Below are 23,870 nucleotides of genomic sequence, written 5' to 3'. Positions count from 1 at the left end.
TGTAACACTAGTACGTCGAAGAGCCCATTAGGAAGTGGGATAGTTTAATTTGGAAAGATCAGTTACAATTTTTTACAAGGGATTCTACACATATTGGTGACTGATCTTCTTTCTTCTTTTATCAATGACCGCCTGGTAGTTGAGAAAAATTACAATCTTCAACCTAATTTTCGATGGACTACAACACTTTGTTGGAGAGTGTTCTAGAAAAGCCTCTGAAAGGAGGTTGGCTGAATCTTGGAAATCACATGCACTTGTTCATGTCGCTGTTGCGAACGGCTTTACAAGCAGGCTGCAGAATCATGGTGTTGTCGAGCACCTCAACAACATCGGAGATGCTCGGTCTCTTGATGGGGTCCTTGCTCAAGCACTGCAGCGTCAAAGCTGCAACTCTTTTCAACCCTGGGCACGGATATTGTCGCCGTATGTGTGCGTCGATGATGGTCGAAAGCTGTTCCAGATCAGCTCGAAGGTAAGGCTTGGCCCACTGTGTGTAAAGCTTCTCGTCATTTAGAAACCTCTCCCCGGCGATGGACTTGCCCGTCAAAAGCTCGAGGAGAAACACCCCGAAGCTTCGAATATTTCTTTTGGCGGAAGCTTCACTTTTCCTCAAAACCTGCAAAAATTGTATTTTCCAACCATGTTAGTTACGATAGATTTGAATGATTGGTAGTGGTCGGAAGCTGTGAATTCTAAGATCAAATGTGCAAACCTTGGATGCTGCTTTGTTTAGTTTATCCTCCCTCCAAGCGATCACATCCAAACCTTGCCCCGCAAGCTTCACAGAGAAGTCTAAGTCCAGCAAAACGCTTGAACTTTTGAAGTCTTTGTATACAACCTGCACAACAATCCCACAAGTGAAACATTTTTACTTCCCCTGCCGAGTTAACCATCAGCTTGAATCACAACCATGGACTTCATTGATAACGATTATTATACCTCTATAGGAGCGAGGTCATGGATGTAGGCCAAGGCGCGGGCAGCACCGAGGGCGATTCTCACTCTGGATTTCCAGCCCAAGAGGGCCTTGCACAAACTTCCGAAAAGATAGTCACTCAGGCTGCCACCGCAGACGTGCTCATACACCAGGATTTGCTCTGCTTCACTGCCGCAGTAACCCTGAAGCTTGCAGATGTGGTGGTCGTCCACCCGGGAGAGGAGATTCACCTTTGCAGCCCAGTCCTTCCACTCCTGATGGCTATTGCGGTGCTTGCAAACGACAGCTACCAATTTCCGCCTCGCTGCATCGTCTTTACCAATCCACGTTGTGATGATGCTCACGTCGCCGACAATCACAACTCCACGCTCACTGCTGCCTTCACTGCACGCTCTATTTATTTCATCAAATCCAAAAGCCTTCACATCGTTTCCTATGTAGGTCGCGACCTCCAGAACCTCGGACGCCGCGGACCCACCACCACAAGTTTTGTTTAAAGACGGTGGTGTTGGTATTAACGAGGAAGATGGCGTACTGGCTTCGATACCATCCGATGTTGTTATTTTTGAACAGGGCAACGCTGCAGCTTGCAAGAGAGGAGTGGTTTCGAGAGCGGGTGGTTGAGATGGTAACTGTGGCGTTGTCATTGGCGAGCTGCACCACGGAGGTGAAGAAGAAGAAGAAGAATCATTGAGTGACAATGAGGAGGAGGAAGACCACGGAGGCGGTGGGGCTGGGTCGCCCTGTGCTGGCGATGGATGCTCCTGCACTGGGACCTCCTTGCAGTCACCCGGCACTAGCCTCGCCGACGGGGAGCATTTACCAGAGGACGAAGGGGATGAGGCAGGGGGAGGGGGGAAGCGAAGTGGTATCCTCGACTTCCTAGTACAAATGATCTGAGAATCGTCTTCGTCGAATTGGCTGAAGTTCGATATATGAAAGAATGACGACGACAGATTGCCATGACCTGCTAACAGCAATTCTGATCCCACGCATGGTTCAGGTTTGGGGAGAGGAAGAGGCTGCCCGCCGAAGATCTGCTGAAAGGCCTTTCGTTTCTCTGGATTCGGAGACGCAGTGGCAATTCGTCGACGTCGAGATGGCCGCAGGGAGTCTACGACGTCCTTCTTCAGCGTCTGTGACGAAAGGCAACTCCTCATCATTCTGAAAAATGATCACCACTAGATCTTGCTTGACTTGCTACGATCGGATCCCTACGTGATTTGAGCAGTCGATGTTCAGCAGTCACGACATTGTTCAGCGAAGCCAGTGACTCATTTCTTACAAACCTTTCTGCCTAACGACTACAAGAACATCAACACAAGAATTGGGCATGCATGGTCCCTCGCCCCTATACTTTCATGAAATGAAAAATATCCACAGGTACTCGCAGACCATCGCTCATCAGAACACAAACTGGCTTGATTCAGTGCTGACTCTTGCTATTGCAGGAATGCGCACGCATGTCACATTAGTACTGTTGCCATGGCGCATATTTCGAGATGGGGATCGGGGGTGGGTGTGCACTTCGGCAGAGTGAGGGCAATGAATGAGTCAATCCTGAGGTCATTTAACGGGGTTTATCTCACCTCTTCTGAAGGCAGCATAGTGTTCGAACTCGAAATTCTATGTGTCAGAGAGTAACACACTTATGATGTCCCTTACTGGACCTGGCACGGTGAGGAGCTATACCTTTCACGCAACTTCAGCTGAATAACCTTCCCAGATCCTTGCAGAATGATTCTTCATCATTCATCATCGCGAAAGGACACAAATGTTGGAGGCAGTTCGGCAGATCCAAATCAGGTGAGCAAACTCACCGCTGGCTCTGCACCTCACTGCTGCTGGCTTTAAAAGCGTTGCATCGTGCATCCCAGTGCGTCAGTGCAACGGATGAGTCGGTGAGCAGAACAATGATTTGCATTCAATTGCAGTGCGAGTGAGGAGATCACCAGCTGCAGCACACGTGAGATGTTGCCTCGCATCGCAGATGTGCCGTGCACCTAAATTAGGGCCAAGGTTCGGGTTCAGAGAATCGGTTCAGCAGAAGAAGCATGAAATCGCATGATCACGCACGAATGAGTGTAACGATTGCAGCAGGAGCAATCTCATCTGATTTATACGTTTATGGGTCACTCTCCTCATGAAGATGTGTTGCAAAAGATTAGGATAGAAGAATAATTCGGTCGCAGTTCAAGAAGAAGAAGAAGTTGTAGTTGTTCAAATACAGCCCACATGTATGTTGTTAATAGTATTCACCAATTTTATCATTAAAAAAATAAAATTAAAAAAATCATGTGGATTTCGTGAAAAAAGGAAAAAAGACCTGTTTCACTGAGATCTTGAGAAAGAAGTTTTAGTGAATGAGGATTTCAAACATGAAAATTACTGTAATTTTCAACGCTCCCATAACATCCTTTTACGCATGCTTGAATTGAAAGTCAATTTTATGCGAAAAAAAAGACAAACGTGATGGTAGCTCGCAATTGCTCACAGTGGCCCAAACAGGCTCCCAACGTGTCTCGTCTTGAATCTTGAGTTCATTGCTGTGCATGTCAAAGCGACCTGCAGTCGGACGTGCCGGCCCTATGGAAAACGGAATTGACCGACATCAATTAATTAATTAATGAATCTCGCTTGTACAATCAAGACCCACAATTGAGAGGCTTCAATTCAAGCATTGTTCCAATCCATCACTGCGATGCCTCTTTTTTCCGGTGGTGCTTTCGGGTTTTGTGTGCTGCTCATCAATCAAGCAGTTCATTTGTATTGTTTGCCGAGAAAACAAATAAGCTGGGATTCCACCATAAATAGTTGTAGGGAATGTAATTTTACCACAGAAAAGGAAGGAAGGGTTGGTGATTGGAGGCAATTGCATCCTCCAAGTTGTGAAAGTTAATTGTAGTTGGGACAAGAGTTATGATGGATTTTTTTTTAATATATTTCTTTTTTGTTTTTTTGCTGTATCTCACAATTTTAGACTTGTGTTATTAGTATGTGCATTGTTGTTACAATATAATTTTATAAAATTTGATCTAATATAGATTACTTTCAGTGAGTTATGTATTGAAGATTTCTTTGAAGGTTATATTAAGTTTCTACTAAAAACCACATATATAGTTGTTGAAGTTTATGAAGATATTTTTTCAACAAAAATACAATACTTGGCTAATCAATTTATTATTTCTTCTTTTGTATAGAAATAATCTCATCTAGAACAATTTCGTTATAGAAAATTATAATTTTAACTTGAAATTTTACTATTTCTACTTAACATTGTGTTGCACCCACCACACCAATGTTGTTGTTGAGATTTTGTGATCTATTAAAAGAAAAAAATTCTTTGATTAGTACCCCAATTGAGCAATCTTTTGTCTTTGTTGGCAATGCAACCTAGTATGGTGGAGATTGTTTTTGGCAACAAGGTCCAATACATGTGCCCTTACTATTACTTACCAAGCAAGAGTCTCAAGAGAGCACAAACTTTGCTTCCAAAATGTCCAAGTATAGCTGTTATTGAAATGCAACAAGTCATAAAAACACAATAGCAACAACAATAACAATGGTAGAGTGGTGCGTGTAACTCCATAATAGGTGGAAATAATAAAATTTTGGTGGAAATATCAATTCTTTTCTTATAATTGTTTATTTAATTATATAGAAAAAAACAAACGAATATTAGAACATAATAATAGGAATAGGTCGAATTATAATTAAAAACTTTCAAATTAAATTTATTTCTTTATTAATATAAGTAGCAAAAAATATAAATAAACATTAGAAAAAAGACAAGATAACCATATCTCAAAATAATTGACATATTATATTGTATTTATTTTTAAAAAATTAAAAATTAAAATCTAAGTTACCAATTTAATTAGATAGAAGAGAGATATTGTTTTATTAGATTATAACAATCTATAAAATAAATATGATCTTTATTTAGAATCAATTTATAGAATAAAAGTTATAAAAATTAATCAATTATTTTTTAAAATTATAAGTATTTTAATTAAAAAATATATAAAAACATAAAAAATAAATAAAATATAATCTATCTTTTAATACACATATTACATGGACAAGACTAGAAGAACAAGATATCAAAAAATAGAGAAATTAAACCAATCAAAGATGGATCATGATATTATTTATTTTAAAAGAAAAATATGATTTTTTGAAAAATAGATATAAAGATATTATTTCAAAAAATTAGAGAGTTTAAATTAAATAAAATTAAAAATACTTACCAAACTTTAAAATCAAATTTAAAAATAAAGATTTTAAGCTAAAATATTGATAGAAATATTTGGTTCTTTAATGATTCATATGACTTTTTTAAAAATTAACTAAAAAAGTTTTTTTTTATCTGAATACACAAGCTTATTGCAGCCAAAGAATAAAAGATGTATTTATGTATTTCTAATACATTAAAAAAAATGACACCAAAAAAATAGACTAGCAAGCTCTAACTTTATTGAAGGCAATAATTAAAACCTTTCTTAGCCAAACACATAAGCTTCTTATTAGGAGCACATTATTGTAGTAACCATGAATTAAAGACTACATAAGCTTCTTATTAGGAGCACATTATTGTAGTAACCATGAATTAAAGACTACATAAGCTTCTTATTAGGAGCACATTATTGTAGTAACCATGAATTAAAGACTACATAAGCTTCTTATTAGGAGCACATTATTGTAGTAACCATGAATTAAAGACTAGATATACAATTATTTTAAGGTAATAATAATCCTATTTATATCAAGTGAAAATAATAAGGATATACTAGTCCAATTAGTGGAGGCCAAATACAAGATGAGAGAATCACATAGGAAACAATATATATATATATATATATATATATATGTGTGTGTGTGTGTGTGTGTGTATGTATGTATATATATTTATTTATTTATTTGAGGATCAATATCACAGAGTAGGTATTTAACCCTATAATTAGATCCAAGCATAGATCTACCAATTACACTTTACAAAAACAATGCAAGTCAAGAAATAGAAACAAGACAAAACAAAAACAAGAAAGCAAGAAAAGAAAAGAAACTCTATGGAAGCATTATTTTATCTATCAAGAATTTAATCACGTCAACATCAAATAGGAATTAACATATGAAAGGATCTATCTTATCATTACTACAAGAAAAGACCACCAATGGTAATATCAAAGCATTGAGAAATAATAATATTGAAACAATACAAGAAGCTTTGATACAAACAAAGACATCTTTAAAAACCTTTCTAAGCAGAGAAGTAATTATGAGGAGTTAGAAAAATGTGCAATGTTAAGTAACATCAACAAAACTCTACTTTAATCTATTTTAAATGGCTAAAAAGTAATTATTTTTATTTATAAGAAGTTATTTTAAATATATATTATAAATCTAAATTAATTAAAATTAAAATAATATTTATATTTCTTTATCTCAAACACTTGGTTGTTAATATTTATTAATTAATACAAAATTGAATCTTATGACTTATAGATAGAGAAATTCTTTTAAAAAAATTATACCACATGCATTTAATATATAAATTAAGATTAAAACAATATTATGGACGTATTGTATAGACAACTTACCAATTGATATTCAATGTTCAATATTTATTTAGTATATTTTGAAATATTTTTTTTCTTTTATAAGTAGATATCTATCCTTTATATTTTTTTCCTTCAATATATGCCTAAAATTTTAAAGTGTCTTCAAAAACATTTCAATGCAAAAATATATATTTAACATAAATCTATTTTAATAATCTTGTTGCAACAATAATATTTATGAACAATACAGCTATAAAATCTTAAGAATTAACATATTAATTACAATATTTATACATTAAATAAAAGCATTTTAATATTTAAAATTTCCAGAAATTTTAATGAATTATTTTTAAAAACTAATTTTATTTTTAGAATTATATTTCATTCCTAGAGAAATTTAAAAGGGAGATGGACATCATTTCAAAACAATCATAATTAATTTCAATAACATAAGATGCAATATCATATCATAAAAAAATATTAACAGGTCAAAATTGATATTTTTGAAATATCAATTATTATGCTTTTAAATCAGAAAACTGGAAAAAAAATAAAAAAAAATAAAAAAACGTATTGTGGATCATTAAAGTTTATGTTTACATGTGTGTGTGTATATATATATATATATATATATATATATGGAAGGACTGTCAAAAGAGAATATTCAAAAATTGTAAAAAAAAACTTCAAAAACAAATTACGAATTTTATATTTTTTAATATATTATCTATTGAAAAGAGATTGGTTATTTCTAAAATATACATAAAACTAAAAAAGTTTTATTTCCAAAAAAATAACAACGACAGGCGAAAAACTTCATAAATCATTTAGTAATTTATGTATTATATAGTGATGAGCAAATCCAATTTTCAAAGGTCCAACATTCTAAAATATGTCAAATCAAATGAAACTTCTTCAAGTTGTGTCTCATTCAAATACATGCTATGAACCTCCAAATCTACATTCTAGCTCCGTGTGCTTCAACAGTTCATGCATAAAACTGTGCAACTATGCATTATGCATCATATGCAAGTAATACAATTGGGTATCTCTACCTCCATAAACCATCCGTAAACCTGATCTAAGATCACTGATGGCACCCAATTCAGGATTTTTACTCACTACTGGTACTCACCCAGTAGCAAACGACTAACATACCCAGGTTGTAGCACACGCTTTGCACCCAACCGCTCAAAATGTTGTGGGATGATTTCAGTTCCGTTCCTAACCACTCTATAATTCCAATGCCGCCCACTCTACTGGGCTTCTGCAGGCATTCAAAAGCTTCCACTCTTCACTACCTTCCTCGGGGGTCTGTATTTTCACCAAAACTAATGTTGTCAGAGAAGAGCAGCAATCAGAAAACGTAGTAGAAATGAAAATCCCAACAAAATAAAACACGATTTTAGGTAAATATGAGTACTCACATGGTCATATTCCCAGCGAGCAGTCAAAGGTAGCGACATCAAAATGCTCTCAATACGACCCCCTGTTTTCAACCCAAAGGTTGTTCCTCGATCGTACACCTGCAATCAAGAGAGATTCCACATCAATTGGCAGCATCGTAAGATGACAGTGGGGCTATTAGCTCACGCTCATTCGTAAGTGCAAGTCGAGAGAAACTTACCAGGTTGAACTCTACATAACGACCTCTTCTAAGTTGTTGCCATGCCTTCTGCTTCTCTGTAAATGTCATGTCCTTTCGTTTCTCTACCAAGGGAATGTAAGCTGGAATCACAGAATTTACACACTCTGCAAAAAAAACAAATGGTATTCAAGAAAATCAATACTTCGTGGCTTGCACAAAACTAACTTGAGGTAGAATGTAAGTTGATAAGTTCTTCATTTAAAAAACATGCACGCACTGCAAGTACCTGTTGAGAAAGTAAGGATTTTTTCTGGATCTCTATCATTCAAATCATCGAAGAAGATTCCTCCAAGACCTCGCCTTTCCCCTCGGTGCTGCAAAAGACCCATCCAAATCCTCAAGATCAGTGGACACCATCACATCCATTCAATCAACAACTAATTACAACGAAAATTGCTGACGCAAATATAAAACAACCCAATCAATAACCATTCGTCAAAGGATACGAGCATGTCTGGTGAGCAAATAGACATTAAAACAGTTGAAAGATACGTGATATCAAGGAACACTCTGACAGGGCGAATGACTCGAAGGCGAGAAAGTCCTGATAAACCCGTGAATTTTGAGCACAAAGACATTGCTACGAAGCGTAAAGATCATAACAAATAACAGAGGACCTCAAGATACAGGTTAAAGGAGTATAATACCTTGATCAAAAAGTAGTCGTCGCACCACTTCTTAAATTTTGGATAGAATTCTGGATCGTGCTTGTCACAAGCTTGCTTTTGGACCTGCAAAGCAATAAGATTTTGTGAGAAGTCCATTATACTTGCTCTCACACTCTAGTCGCTTAACGCCAATGCTGACGACTCACCTGATGAAAATGCTTCACATCTTCCTCAAAAAGGTAGGAAGGAGTAAGATCAGTCCCACCACCGAACCACCATGCCCTTGGAGCCCCCTCCACATCTACTCCAACCAGGTCAAATGTGTGTGATCACAGGTAAAATTTTTCGATCAATGTGGAAATCAATGGAAGTCGCTAAGAATTAAAAATACTAGCAAAAGATGAAAGTTATGCTAACATAGCTCAAGTGACGCTCGCTCTAGTCAATGATTGTGTGCCTTTATTGGGCACACTTATTGCTTGACATACTTTCAACTACTTGAACACAAGGGAAACTAAACAAGACTCCACTTAGAGAAAAAATTGTTATTCCCATGATTCCCACAGTTTATCTTTCAACCATTTTCCAGTTTTAAGATAAAGTTTCCAAATATTACAATTCCGTCGGGTCATTAATGAAAAAATCCGAATAATGCTCGCTAATGAACGACAAGGACTTCGATTCTACTGGAATTATCGAACTATCACTAGCAGGCACGTTCGATTCTACCAGTACACAACATATAGGTGCGAACAAAGTGAGTGCTGACAAAAAGTGTTGGCATTAGCATGAACAGTATGCTAATGTGCACACATTGTAAGCCTATAGCTTAAACATTTTTCATGAAGTAAGTATGAATCTCTGTCACCTAAAGTCATGATTACCTTGAGGGGAATCTGTCTCAAAGTATCGATAATTGAAGTGCACAGTGGGCGCCATGGGGTTCTTGGGGTGCATCACCTGGAATCCCCAACCACTTGTCACTGCCGTTCGATAACTCCTAACCTTAATGATAGACTCAACATGTATGCATCTTGTTCCAAAGAACTCAGATGAATGACTGGAGTAACAATGTTGAAACAAACAGTATGGATGCATCAATGATGTTGTGAATTGACATGATCTAGCTGAACACAAGGTCAAACATTCAAACAGAAGAGAACATACAGAGCTAACACCAGCAGCGAAAAATGGAATTCGGCCGGCCTTGTTTTTGGCCTCTTCGTTCGCAGAGGCACCTCCGATCGCAGCTCTATAGGCCTCAGGTGGCATAGATCCATACACCACCGACACATTCACACCAGCCTTCTCCCAGACATTGCCATCCTGCAAAACCCGGCTGATACCGCCGCCACCCCCGGGACGAATCCATGTATCCTCTCTGAACTTGGACCCATCTACAGCCTCCACTGCCGCGCATATGTCATCCTACAATCGACCGTGTAACTTACTAAATTGTCAAATCGAGAGATGAAATCCTACTGAATGTGGACAATTTCCCTCAACGCGTGACTGGGCAGGTACAAGCAACCACACTCTCGAAATAATTGCACCCATTCTTGAAGAATTTTCCATGAGAATTCTAAGACGAGAATGGAACTAGGGCTTATGATTTACAATTTGAGACTACCTGTGCCTTTCGAATCATAGATTCAAAACGTGCTCGCATGCTGGCAGTGCTTGGGTTATCCCACTGAACCTTCTCTCCTTCTCGCAACAAAGTCGAGGGCCTTTCAGACACTTTTTGCTCGTCATCAATGCTCTGCGAAGATTCCTCCTCCTACTTTTTATCAAAAATCCCACGGAATTAGCCTCCTTCTCAGATTTTTCCACACCCGAGCATGAAAAGTTCACCAATGACCCAACAGAAGCCTCCTCTTACCTTCACAGAACAAAGCACGGGCATGAGTCTCAAGTTCCGGCCCACATCAATCGTGCTTCCAATACCGCGAACGAAATTGGAAACGCAGAGAGACTTCACATTTGGTTTCACAGCGAGAATGGGAGCCATAACGTGAGGGGGGATTGGTGCACTCAGTCCCCTGGCACTGAGACTGACGTCGAGCCAGCACTTTCCCGACGCCATGGTCTGCATGGTGGTCGCACAGTGCGCCATCCAGAACAACAACACCCACAACCCCCCCCCCCCCTCTCTGGCTCTCTCTATCCCTCTATCCCTCTCTCTCTCTCTCTCTCTCTCTCTCTCGCTCGCTGCAGGATCCCTGTCGATCACGCTGACGCTCAGTCTCTCTCAGTCTCTCAATCTCTCGCTCGCTCTCTCGGTCTCTCTCGCACTCTGTCTGTGTCTGTCTGTGGAACCAGCCCAGCTCAAAGTAGGCTACCTTCCTCACAGCGGGACTAGAGCAACAGATCCTTCGTCCTTCGTCATCGTCGTCTTCGTCCTCCTCCGCCAAGTCAGCATCGTCGCTGCCTCTGCCTACTCGCTCCGCATCTGTTTGCTTCATCCATTTAAATGTTACTTCATTCGTTCATTCGTATATATCATCTGTCTTCCGTCCGTTTTACATTCGTCCGCCGGTCGTCCATTTGTGGTGTGGATAGTCATTACCATTCATTTTGTACACATCAAACTGCATCTCGTTTGTAATCGTCTTTTTACAATGCATGGCGAAATGGTGACATATGCTTCGTTCTTGTGAATCCCTTATTTGGTTCCCCCTCCCATTTGCTTTTTGCTTTCTAGATTTTATTCTTCTTAAATTTTGTAAGTTACTTTTTATTAGGTTTACTTAGAAGGATGAGTTCATATGTATTGTAATTAGTTTTATAAATAAATTGGCCATAGAAAGAAGTATCACTGACAGTGAAAATATTAATTATGTTAGCAATATGTTTGCAATGAATGTTCTTTTTTGGTTTTTACAAATTCAATATTAACTTTAATAAATTAATATGTAATTTATTTTTTCATCACAATATTGAAAATATAAATTAAAATCATTTTAAAGATAGAATAATTACTTTGTAATTTTTTTGCATTGATCATGGTTATACCTATTTATTTATTTTTAAAATATTTGATTAAATGATTTTATACACATGTTTTGAAATACAGAGTTATGAAAAAATTCCAATTGTCAAAGAAGTAGAGCAAGAAGTTGGAACAAGTCTAAAACAAACTTAGCTCATAAAACCCACTAATTGCCAAAAACATATTAGTTGAGTTATGCTTCATTAATTTTAAAAAATTGTAAAACCAAGTTCGAGGACCACCCTCTCCTCGTTTATCACATAAAATAAATCATAAACAATTTTGATGTAGATAAGTGGTGTGAGGCAGAAGAACTTGAGCTTTGTCAACTTCATCAACTTAATGTCGTTCAATTTGCTTTGTTACCTCCTTAATGCACAATTGTTACCAACTTGCTCAGTGTATACTTGCAAATGGAGCAGTTTCTACAACAAGGCTCAATTTCTTGTCCTTGAGGACATGCAATGCCCGTGCACTAATTATAATGATACATTTGCAGTCATTATGCATCTAGAGACCTTCCATCTTATAATAGCTTTGTGAGATATTATTATGGTATTTCTCAACACTCTCATTTAAAAAGGGTCTCCTGCAATGTGCTTAGCCACCCCTTAGGTTGTAAAACATATACTTCTAGTAGTCAACTTTTTATCTGATTTTGACTTGAGGGTATTGCAATCCACAGTACAAACGATGAAATTTCGAAATTCCAGCAAGAGATTAACATGAAAACAACAATTCTGATAATCACAAGTTTTATATTCAATACAAAAAACCATGACTTTTTTTTATTACAAAAGTCTATATTATACAATCAAAAATAAATAAATAAATTGTCCTTTGGATTTGGTTTTGTTTTACAACATCTATGTACCAACGAATCTTTAGATTGCAACACTAATTAAAATTTTACGTGAGATTTTTTTTTTTTTTTTTTAAGACAAAGTCTTTGAGGAGATGGTATTACTTCTTAATTTTATTACTTTATTAGTGATTAATATTGTTCTTATTTCTTTTTATCATATAAGTATTAAAGATCCCATTGTTTCTTATAATAACTCAACTATTTGTTGTAGTAATTTTATATTTATTATATAATATATGACTAATCCAGTATTTGTGAATTACTATCAAAGTTTGAGAATATAAGAGATTATTCTTCTAAGACAAGACTTTTCAATAATATTAGTTGATGGCTCTATATTTGTTCCAATTTTTAGTGGTTACAAAGTTGGAGAGTGATCTAAGTTGTTTAGAAGTTAAAAAAGCATATGTCATTAAGACCAATATTACTATTGAATAATATAATTAACATCTCACCCATTGAATTCAACCAACCAAGGAGCTAAAATACAGAAATTCTTGGCCATTTAATAATATCTAATTTATATATCAAAAAATCTATAATTCTTAGTTTATAACAATATATTTTTTTGAAAGATTTTGTCAATCTATACTAATTCAAATTTTGAAATTTTTTTATTTTATATTAATAATCTTGTATAAAAAATAAATTTCATAAATTGTAGTATAATAAATTTGAATAGTTTCTTAAACATCTAACTTATTTTTCTTATATTTCTAGGAGAAAGAATTAATATTTAAAAAAACTTTAAATTAATTCCAAGCTAATAGTTTTGATTGGATAAAGACATTTGACTAATTTTAGATTTTTTAATAGTACTCTATTATGTTTTATAAAAAAATAAAGATCTAATACTTATTGGTATTTATAAATAAAGACATAGATTCAACAAATCTTCTACTTCTTCAAAGAGAATTGAACATTAAAAATTATATTTATTTTAATTGAAATATTTCAAATTTTAAAGATCAGATACATTTTGATTTAAATATTTCAAATTTATAATTATTTTAGCCTCAAAAATATTAATATTTATATGTATATAAATAAAATTCCTTTAATAATCTAAATAATTATAAAATGTCACAAAAATAAATTTACAAGATAATTATTTAAATTTATTTATTAAAAAAAGTGAAAAAATGAAAGTGATAATATAATATTTTTTGGTCTTAAATTTAAGATATAAGGTCTTAGCTATAATTCTTTGATTATTACTTTAATTGATTATTATAACTAAAAAAAAATTCAAAATCTTTATTAGAAAAAAAATTAATTTTATATGAAATTTGAATTGGTTTTATAATGAAAAAATAAGAAAAATTCAAATTTGGATTTTATCAAAAATTATAAGATAGTATTTTGAAACTTCTTAATTAAAAGTATAGAAGTTCTAGGACTTATTTTTTCCAATTTTATAAATTTTATCTTTATTATTTAAATATAATTTTCTTAAATAATATTCTAAAAAAATGATATTATTATTTTTAATTTTAAAGAGATGTGAGCTAAAGGAGTCTTTTGATATCATAGTACTTTTCAATAAAAATGCATGGTCTTATTTTCATGATTTAGAAAGCTATATAGAAAGGAAAGATACATAATCTTTAATTTCCTTTAAAAATATATCACAATTTAATAATAGAATATATCACAATTTAATGATAAAATATGTCAATGATATTAAATTTACTATATTAACTAATTTTTTTCTATCTACAACTTTTTTTGTGATATGTTTTTGTAGAATAATAATATTAGAGAAATTTTATAAAATAAAATTGAGTCTACGTCTAATTAGCTTAAATATTTTAATTGAATATTTACAACTAAAAAGACTCTATTTTTAATTATAGATTTATCTTTTAATTTTAATTTTCTTTTAATCGAATAGATAGAAAAAAATATTGTAAAAAGTTGTAAATATTATAAAATATTATTATATTTCTTTAAATTTCTTTGATTTTTTGCACCTTGAATGTTAATAAATCTTTTCTAAAATAAAATGTATTTAGAAAATTTAAATTAATCATATTTAATATTAGTAAATAATTAAATATTTTCTTTAAAATATATTTTGAATAGCTTTATTAACTATTCCTATATCTACTTGCTTGTAAGAATCTATTATAACAAGCATTGGTTTGATTCAATCAAAAGATATCTTTGCAAATTCTCATAAAAATAGATCATTTGTGATTTTTTAAAAAAGACTTAAGGTTGCAATTTATAATATATTTTTAACTGGCTTCTTTTTATCCTTCAAAGTAAGCTGTATACATGCCAAATAAATCTTGGTGCATCTTACTCAAATATAAAACTTTAAATACAATATCTATATATGAGATAATTATTAAAGACAAGAAAGATCTTAATTCACATTACTTAATGCTTAACATACCATTTAAATTAGATATGCTTGATTCCAACATCTAATGGTTTTTTGAATTTATGGCATTTGTAAAAAGGTCATTTATTAGGCTCTTGGTATATAAGATTTACAAAGTTAAAGTACAAACACTTTGAATTATACAAAATCTACCAACATTTAAGTTTATGACTTTAAAAAGCAATGATGTACACTTATTTTGATTAAAGAAATTACCCTTCAATAATTTTAGGCATGTCCTAATATCTAATAAGAATGACATTTTGCAATCTTAATAATATCTAATAAGATTAATTTTAATCCAATGATACAAAATGATGATATTGATCAAATACTATTCAAACCATTTAAATTAGCGTAAAGTTTCACCAAAAAAATTATTTAACTTGTAAAAAATTAGATCTACTTATAATAATAGAACTAAATAATAAAAAATATTTCATTAAAAAAAAATATATATATATATATATATATATATATATATTAAAAAATCTAAAATATTTCATAATAGATTTTATTATATAAAAAACATAAATTTAAGCTAAAGAGCTTTTATTTTACAAACATCATTAAAATTAAAAGTAATGGTGGTATTTCATAATCAATTCAAGCAAAGACTGCAATTAATCCTCTATGAATAATAATAATAATAATAATAAAGGTCTTAAGCTACAAATATATCCCAAGTTGCTATACATACACTCCAAATTGTTATATACACACCAAAAAAAAAAATAAAGACCTTTAATTGGCTCTTATTTTATAGAGATTAACACTTAATATTAGTTTGAAGATCTTAATATCATCTCCTATGGTGGTCCCATTGGCCAATCAATGGATGGAGTGACTGGGTAGTGACCCTAACTGATTTTGATTTTAACTTTGCTTATCTAATTCCACTGCAACTTCTAGTCCTATGCTTTATTTTTTTTGAGCATGAATTGACTTAATACTCTTATCATCATTCTGCCCACTAGCATGTACACACATAAGTGAGTGGAGCTTGTGCAATCCTACTATCTATTACAATTTTGCCATAGATGTAAGAAGAGTGTAAAGGTGTTGTGAAGCTTCTAGAACGAAAAAGTTGATGCAATTCGCTCAACCTCTACCAAGTTCTTATATGTGTATTATCTAAACCTTAGAAGCCAAGTATAATAAACATTAATTGTGCACTTACTTGTTTGCTTGATTTGAAGCTATAATAAAAACCATTTAAATTCAAAAATCTAGCCAGAACAAGTGTAGATATTGTATTGAAGTAGTAACGATGACTGTCAAAACTCTAAAAGAGTTTAAGAGTGAATGCAAGGCTTGGCAAATTAGACAAACATCTACAACGAGTTAGCCTAAAAAAGTGATGATGAAAAGTTGGAGTTGGAAAAAATGAAGCACGAGATCCTACAGGACTAGGGAATCAAGAAGGAAGTCAAGGACTTGCTTCAAGATTAAAGAGATAAAGTTAAAATAAAATCCAGGCAAGTTGTTTCTCTTCTATCCCGTCTATTGCTCAACCAACAAGACTCCTATAATAATAGCAAGTATTAATCTCCACAAAACAAGCAACCAATTAGAGATCTTTATTTATTTATTTATATATGTATAGCATTTTGGGGTGTGCATGTAACTTGAGACTAAAAATAATAGATCCCGGGACATGAAGCAGCAATATCCAAAAACAGGCTTCGGAAGGAGGAGGGAGGACACCCATAGTTCCTTCCAGGTTTGGATAGAGCCGGAGGGTCGGGCAGCCCGAAACAGCCCTGATCCGGGCATCGGGCAGCGAGTTCGGGAAGCAAGCAACAAAGGAAGGGTAGGCTGGGAATGCGAATCGGGGGTAGAGAACGAGGAAGGAGGAGGTGGTGGCGATGGCGCGAGCACTGGACTACTGCTGCTGCGGCGGAGGAGGTCTGGCTATGGCGCTCAAGTACTCCCTCTCACAGCCTGCCGTCGTCTCTCAGCTCGCCTCTCGACCTGCTGCTGCTTCCTGGGCCCCTCTGCTCGTGCGCTCCCGGAGCTCCCGAGTCGGGGTGCACCGTGCTTCTCTACTCTGCTCCCAGAGCTTACGGAGCAAATTTCTAGCGTCTGGTCAGTTCACAATCCGGTTCTCGAATTCCGTGATGCAATGCGTGTGTGTTTGAGGCGCTCTACTGTTAGACTCGTCTTCGCATGTCATTCTGCGGTTTTCATCTCCACGTGAAACAGAATTAGGAATGTGACGGTGGTTTCAGGCTTGGGAGAGTCATGCTCGTCGTGGCAAAGTGCGGGATTGTGAAGTAGTGGTGATTTCTGCGCTGAATTTGAGTGGTTCTTGAGTCTACTCTGGTTTTTTGATTTGGTCGTGAATGCCTACGTAGGGATTCACAATGTGGTTGCCGGTCATGTGAGTGCAGTGCGGTTGAACTTGTGGTTGCGTACCTTCATAGTAGGCCTTGACGCTGAACCCTAATCCAAATTCGATCTTACTGTAGTGGATGGGGTTGGAATGACATTAGTGGTTGAGTCGTGCGATAGATTGGGTTGTTTGGTTGTAAGTGGAAGTGAGTCAATTGGGATTGGGAAGTTGATTAATATGAAAATCAGTTGGCAGAGTTTGAGATTAGTGGTAGTTTTTCTGATGGAGGATTACTGGCATTGTGCTGTTGCTACAATGGTACTGAGTCGTGTAGGAGTTGTCGAAGAGCAGGATTTGGTCCTTTACAATAGGGCAGATTGGTTAAATACAGTGAGGTCTGAGTGCTTGTGAATATCAAACTCGCTGAATCAAAGTGCATTTTTCACTCGCTTTATTACACTGCCCGTTTGCACTGACAATCGATGTCTAGGCTGATCAGAAGAAGACGATAAGTGTGACCTTTTTGGGTAGGGTTTTTCTTACGAGGTAGTATAGTCGTTGTGTGTTGTATTACGATGGTAATAATATTGATGATAATGAACTTTTGTTGGCGTGTGTGTGTGTGTGATAGAATCGTCAATTCTATGTTCTGCCCTGATGTTTCAAATGGCTGCAGGACTGACGAGAAGAAATGGAGTATCCTTTGCTACTCGATCCCTCTCTACCCACATTCGAGCTGCCGTTGTGGAGACTCAAGAGCAAGAAGGAGGATCAACAGCTAAGATTCCGAAATCCAAAGAAAAAGTGGAAAGTAAACCAAAGAAAGAAAAGAACCTCAAAGTAACCCCCAGGAGCCAAGACTTCAGTAAGTGGTACTTGGATGTTATTGACGCAGCTGAACTTGCTGATTATGGACCTGTTCGAGGGACAATGGTAATCCGACCATATGGATACGCCATTTGGGAGTTCATTCAGAGTTGGTTGGATGCAAGATTCAAGGAGACGGGTCACTCCAACATGTACTTCCCCCAGGTATGGACCTTATGATTGAAGTGCTATCAGCTTTCCTTCAACAGAATAGCCCACATCAACTTTCTGTAGAAGATAAACGCCATAGATTTCCTACCAAAAAGCCCAAATGAAACATTTTATGCCACTTGTTTTCTCTATCTCTGTACTGTGCTGATGCAAGGTTTTGTGCAAGATATGGAAAATACCTCTATTTTCTTTTGTCTGATACCACACAGAAAACTCATCCACCGAAGATAGCATGAAGGAACTTGTTATGTTTATCAGCACTTGTTATAAGTCTGCACCCGGGAAGCGAATAAGACCTCTCCGTCTCTTTTCAAGCTTCTGATAGGAGTCCTGTGGACTGTCAGTTATTTCGAAATCTTTGCTTTCTCTGCTTACAAATGGTTCTATTTCGATTCAGCTTATTCCGTACTCGTTCATTGAGAAAGAAGCAAGCCATGTGGAAGGCTTCAGTCCCGAGCTTGCGTTGGTCACTATTGGCGGAGGTAAAGAGCTTGAAGAGAGACTGGTCGTTCGACCTACCAGTGAAACCATTGTTAATCATATGTTTGCCCAGTGGGTCCAAAGTTATCGAGATCTTCCTCTCTTGATCAACCAGTGGGCCAATGTGCACAGGTGAGCACTCCCTTCTAGACGCTTTCTTTACTTTTGCCAGTTTGAGTCTTCCTTTCGATCGAACGAATAAGTTTTGTTCATTCGTCACCCTTCATTATTTTGCATGATTGAAATCTTGTACACAAAATCAAGAACCTAATGCAGACTCTTTTTTTTTTTTTTTTTTTTTTTTTTTTTTTTTTGTTCAGTTAAATATCCTCTTCTGCAACTTTTCTGATGACGAGAGAAAATGTGTGCAGATGGGAAATGAGGACACGACCATTCGTACGAACACTGGAATTTCTGTGGCAAGAAGGGCACACAGCACATACATCTCCGGAAGAGGCAGAGGAGGAGGCACTTAGAATGATCGAGGTTTATCGAGAATTCGCATACAGTCAAGCTGCTATTCCCGTAGTAGTTGGTCGTAAATCAAGGCTAGAAACTTTTGCTGGTGCTTCTATCACGTATACAATTGAGGCCATGATGGGCGATCGGAGGGCTTTGCAAGCAGGGACCAGTCATAACCTAGGCCAAAACTTTGCTAAAGCTTTTAACACCCAGTATACGGACGAAAAAGGGGACCTTCAGTACGTGTGGCAAACTTCATGGGGTATGAGCACCCGGATGGTAGGAGGAATTATAATGACGCATGGTGACGATACGGGTCTACTCTTTCCACCAAGGGTAGCACCTCTGCAAGTCGTCATTGTACCGATTTGGAAGAAAGATGAGCAGAAAGCAGACGTTATGGCCGCAGCTGAGAAGACGGAGAAGATATTGAAGGGTGCGGGTTTGCGCGTGAAGTTGGACGTGTCCGACCAAAAGACTGCTGGGTTTAAGTTCAATTTCTGGGAAATGAAAGGTGTACCCATTCGGATTGAGATTGGTCCTCGTGATGTTGCAGAGAATGTTCTGGTAGTTGCTAGGAGGGATGTGCCTGGAAAGGATGGAAAACAGTTCGGGGTGTCTATGGAGGAAAAACCTCTGGTGGAGTTTGTCAAGAACAGGTTAGAGGAAATCCAAGAGAGTTTGCTGGCGAGGGCAACCGCATTCAGGGACAGCAATATCGTTGATGTGAGCTCTTATGAAGAATTGAAGGAAGCCATCAAAGAGGGCCAGTGGGCAAGAGGGCCATGGGCAGGAAGTGACGAAGATGAGGCACGGGTGAAAGAGGAAACAGGGGCCACAATCAGGTGTTTCCCGTTCGAGCAGCCGGAACACAACAATGTCTGTTTCTTTTCAGGAAGCCAGGCCTCTGAGGTCGCCATTTTTGCTAAGTCTTACTAGAATTAGTGTTGATTGCACCTTCTTTTTTTTTAATTCACAGATGCACTTGTCAGCCATTCATGAAAGTATTTGGTCCATTGGGAGAACATCAGCTTCTCCCCAAGGGCTCTTAAAACCGTGTTAGCCTATTTCTGTCCATGTTGGAGAGAATTGAAGTAAATTTTAACCACGTGACTGAAATGTAATAATTATGCATGAAACTGTCATTATACAGTACAGAAGGGAATCCCTAAGGCTCGAAGTAACCACGACGTGCCCTTCCCCTTAACAAGCAGACTTAATAAATCCAACATTGTTCCGTTCTAATCTCAGAGCCCATCTGAGATTAGCGGAGTAAACCAGCTGATTGTGCTGAAATATTGTCTATGCTTATCGTAATGAGGAAGCCTTTTTTTCGAACTGCTACAATTCTTTTGTGATATATCTCAATTCTTAAATTATTGTACTCAAGCTCTTCCAAGCAAAGATATAAATTTATTAGTTTTTTTTTTTTTTTTTTTTTTCTCAGATTAGATGTAAAAATATGAGAACGTTTCTCTTTTGTTTGTACTCATGGAAAAACATATTTGACTTCCGGAAAATATGACAAACATACGTAATACATGTTCCACTGGACATCGTGCATAGCAATTTTTGACTTGTGATTGAGGGAACTTACAAACAAACCTAGAGTATCAAATCATTCAATGTAGAGTCATTAATGAAAGGTGGTTCATTAATTAACTAGAACAAGTATATGATATAATGTTGATCAATATTTAAGGTAGATTTAGCATTCAGATCCTTTCATTGTATTGATCAAATGAAAAATTGATTTCCATCATTCTAATACAGAATCAATGAATTATGAAATGATCAAAATCTAAAAATATCCTTGCAGGAATGATTTTTTTTGCAATCAAAAACTTTGTAAGAATAATATGATAATTCTCTCATGTTTGTCATCAGTAACTATTTAAACAGTGGATAATCTTTATTGCACTTGATTCAAAAGGAAACCAGAGGAAAAATTATACTAGCATTTTAATGTTCATTCTCAAATAAATAGGTTTAATTTTAATTAGATATAGAGCTAAAAATGATAAAAAAAAGATTGCATATTTACGAGTTTCTAAAAGACAAAGGCATCCTGTCGTAAATGAGTTATAACAGACTGTCAAATATTTTTATATTGGATTTAAAAACTGAATCAAGTAATATCTAACAATCTTTTCTTCAATGCTGACAGTTTAAAATTCATATTGAGCTTATGATATTTATTAACATTTTTGAATTAATTTCTATTAATGGAAATTTAATAAAAATTTATAAGAAAAACTATGTACATAATATATTAAATTTGACTTTATGCAATGTCATGAGGATATCTTTTATTATATAATTTAGGTAGAATTTTCAGAAAACTAAATTGAATTTTAACAGCATCCTAGTTTTATTAAAGCAATATTCTTACACGATCATAAATGATTTTAAATTTGAATGAAATGTACTTCTTGTAAAAATTCCATGATAAAAAAAATTAGCATAATTAAATCAATGTATATATATATATATATATATATATATATATTCATTTATTTAAATTTAAATTGAACAAAGGTACAAATTTATTTATTATTATATTGATGATTATACCATTGTTTGATCTATATATTTTTAGTGTTTATTTATTTATTTTTTTAAAATGAAGATATTTCATCATAATTATATTCAAACAATATTGAATTTAACTTTTATAGCTCATGTTTATATTTCCTTTAGTATTTAGCTATTATTACGTCCATAAATTTGTGTATATATTATGCATACAAAATGCTAGCAATCATAAAATTCCTTGATTTTGTTAAGTTCTTTTTACCACACCACTAAATCAAGCTCTTCTAACATTATATCCAACTTTCTTAAGACCAAATGCATATTCTATTTAAAATTTAAGTTTTGAAGAAATTTTTATCACATTATGTTATTTTATTTTTTTAAAATATATGTACTTTTAGAATTTTGCACAAATTTTTGCATTGATTTTAGATATTTTTGAAATATTTTAACTTGGTTTCTAAAAATTCCTTGTAGTAACTTAGATTTCTTTTTTTTATAATCTTTTTGTTGTTTGTGGGCTGAACCATGGATGTGGACTTAAGATGCAAAGTGGAAGCAAGGAGCAGATTAGAGATGCAAAGTGTGAGTGAGGAGTGGATTAGAAATGCGGACCAAAGATGCAAAGTGGAAGCAAGGAGCGGAGTAGAGATGAAGAATAGAGATGCAAAGTAGGAGTAAGGAGTAGAGCAATGAGACCAATTCGAGACAAGTTCCTCCCTTTCTTTTAAACAAATAATTAGGATTATATTAAGAAGGACTTTTGCACATAGAAGTGGCTATTATTGTAACAACGATGAAGATTAAGTAATCATGATTGCAAATAAATGTGCTTGGTTTTATTGATTGTAGATCCAATAGTAGAAAAATGAACCTAGAGGTAATTATTTTTTTATGATTGTCATGATGAGTGGATTTCTTTAGTAAAAATTTGAATTGATTTATCATTCATATCTATATATATATTAAAATTATTCATCCATTTATTAAATCAAACCACTCTATCTTAACTATCATTACAATCATGACCTTTATTTCCACCTACTTTGTTTTTAGTCCCTATTTCCTACATTCTTAGCCTTCTTCATCTTGTCCTCCTCTTGTTCCCAATTCTCATCTTGACCTCCATGTTCTCCCCTCCCTTCCCTATTTCTAGCTCTCATCTTAACCTCTATATTCTTCCTCCCTATTCCCAACTCTCATCTTGACCCTTCTTGTTCCCTTCATTTTCAACTTTCATCTCAAAATCCCTATGGTCCCTCTCATTTCTAACTCACATTTGCACATCTCTATTGTCAACATTTGCTACTACCTCAATTAGATTAAAATTCATACTCTACTTCAAATAAAAAACCATTGAAAATTTTTGACTCATTTTTTGACTAAAAGTTTTTAACAAACAAACTCCTAGCAATTTCCAAGTTATTCAAGAACTACTTTCAACTTCAAATTTTTTGAGAATAATCCAAAGACAATGAAATTGTGCATAAGAAAACAACATAGTTTTATATTGGAATCATGCATGATAATAAAATAAGGTACTATTTTACTTCAAAAGACTATATCAATGTTATTTTTTCACAGAAATACTACAATTTTTTTGGTAGAAACTTAGTATGATGAATCATGATATGTACCTCAATTCACAAAAGAAAAAACATAAAAGCCCAATTTTTAGACCATAGGCCTATTGTTTCAATACTATGTCTCCAATTGATCCTCACTCAATAAAACCTTGAGTTTATTCTATGGATTGTTGTCTATAGTATCTAAAAAAAAGCTTATAGGTTGTATTCACTCATAAGTAAAATTGTGGCTATGCAAAAACACTACTTGAAAGACAACTTACTATAAGTGCTACAAATGAAAATTATATACATTTAGAATTGTGTATCTTCTAAAAACCAAGTTTTATACTGTAGTAGTGATTTGCGATGATCAATGTTACATGGAGGGCAAAGAGTATAGAAATCTCAGTGGTAAAGAAATTATGTTGTTACAATCTTTGATAACATATTTT

General features: G+C 34.7%; 3 protein-coding genes across 4 annotated transcripts; 1 reads left to right on the top strand and 2 right to left on the bottom strand.

The window, feature by feature from the left end:
* Positions 1-11: 11 nt before the first annotated feature.
* Positions 12-2,637, bottom strand: LOC112273993 (receptor-like cytoplasmic kinase 176). Its single transcript, XM_024503116.3, has 3 exons — positions 940-2,637; positions 713-838; positions 12-616 (listed from the first exon to the last, which is right to left on the bottom strand). Exons 1-3 carry the CDS (start codon positions 2,098-2,100, stop codon positions 245-247), a joined length of 1,659 nt encoding a protein of 552 aa, XP_024358884.1. The 5' UTR covers positions 2,101-2,637; the 3' UTR covers positions 12-244.
* A 4,752-nt stretch (positions 2,638-7,389) lies between these two features.
* LOC112273886 (coproporphyrinogen-III oxidase 1, chloroplastic) lies at positions 7,390-11,096 on the bottom strand. Of its 2 annotated transcripts, none has more exons than XM_024502914.3 (10): positions 10,637-11,096; positions 10,385-10,534; positions 9,922-10,182; positions 9,639-9,714; positions 8,961-9,055; positions 8,794-8,877; positions 8,373-8,460; positions 8,126-8,250; positions 7,926-8,024; positions 7,390-7,812 (listed from the first exon to the last, which is right to left on the bottom strand). In XM_024502914.3, exons 1-10 carry the CDS (start codon positions 10,868-10,870, stop codon positions 7,732-7,734), a joined length of 1,293 nt encoding a protein of 430 aa, XP_024358682.1. In that variant the 5' UTR covers positions 10,871-11,096; the 3' UTR covers positions 7,390-7,731. The 2 variants fall into 2 exon arrangements, with proteins under 2 accessions (XP_024358682.1, XP_073386092.1); XM_073529991.2 differs by having other exon boundaries at positions 10,385-10,537; positions 10,637-10,884.
* A 5,753-nt stretch (positions 11,097-16,849) lies between these two features.
* On the top strand, positions 16,850-20,428 carry LOC112274410 (proline--tRNA ligase, chloroplastic/mitochondrial). Its single transcript, XM_024503883.3, has 4 exons — positions 16,850-17,088; positions 18,012-18,367; positions 18,771-18,985; positions 19,225-20,428. Exons 1-4 carry the CDS (start codon positions 16,869-16,871, stop codon positions 20,252-20,254), a joined length of 1,821 nt encoding a protein of 606 aa, XP_024359651.1. The 5' UTR covers positions 16,850-16,868; the 3' UTR covers positions 20,255-20,428.
* The last annotated feature ends 3,442 nt before the right edge of the window (positions 20,429-23,870 follow it).

The sequence above is a fragment of the Physcomitrium patens genome, chromosome 21, assembly GCF_059467195.1.
Source record: "Physcomitrium patens ecotype Gransden chromosome 21, ASM5946719v1, whole genome shotgun sequence".
Lineage (NCBI taxonomy): Eukaryota > Viridiplantae > Streptophyta > Bryopsida > Funariales > Funariaceae > Physcomitrium > Physcomitrium patens.
The sequence above is the reverse complement of the archived record's forward strand: the minus strand, read 5'-3'. Positions and strand labels throughout refer to the sequence as shown.

Bases quoted from the DNA above. Each gene is read 5' to 3' on its own strand.
- LOC112273993 (XM_024503116.3), bottom strand. From the start codon at position 2,100: ATGATGAGGAGTTGCCTTTCGTCACAGACGCTGAAGAAGGACGTCGTA. The intron at 839-939 runs GTATAATAATCG...ATTGTTGTGCAG, and splicing joins ATGACCTCGCTCCTATAGAG to GTTGTATACAAAGACTTCAA. The intron at 617-712 runs GTTTGCACATTT...CAATTTTTGCAG, and splicing joins TAAACAAAGCAGCATCCAAG to GTTTTGAGGAAAAGTGAAGC.
- LOC112273886 (XM_024502914.3), bottom strand. From the start codon at position 10,870: ATGGCGCACTGTGCGACCACCATGCAGACCATGGCGTCGGGAAAGTGC. The intron at 9,715-9,921 runs GTATGTTCTCTT...TGGGGATTCCAG, and splicing joins TCGCTGCTGGTGTTAGCTCT to GTGATGCACCCCAAGAACCC. The intron at 9,056-9,638 runs GTAATCATGACT...TGGTTGGAGTAG, and splicing joins TGAGACAGATTCCCCTCAAG to ATGTGGAGGGGGCTCCAAGG.
- LOC112274410 (XM_024503883.3), top strand. From the start codon at position 16,869: ATGGCGCGAGCACTGGACTACTGCTGCTGCGGCGGAGGAGGTCTGGCT. The intron at 17,089-18,011 runs GTCAGTTCACAA...AAATGGCTGCAG, and splicing joins GAGCAAATTTCTAGCGTCTG to GACTGACGAGAAGAAATGGA. The intron at 18,368-18,770 runs GTATGGACCTTA...ATTTCGATTCAG, and splicing joins CCAACATGTACTTCCCCCAG to CTTATTCCGTACTCGTTCAT.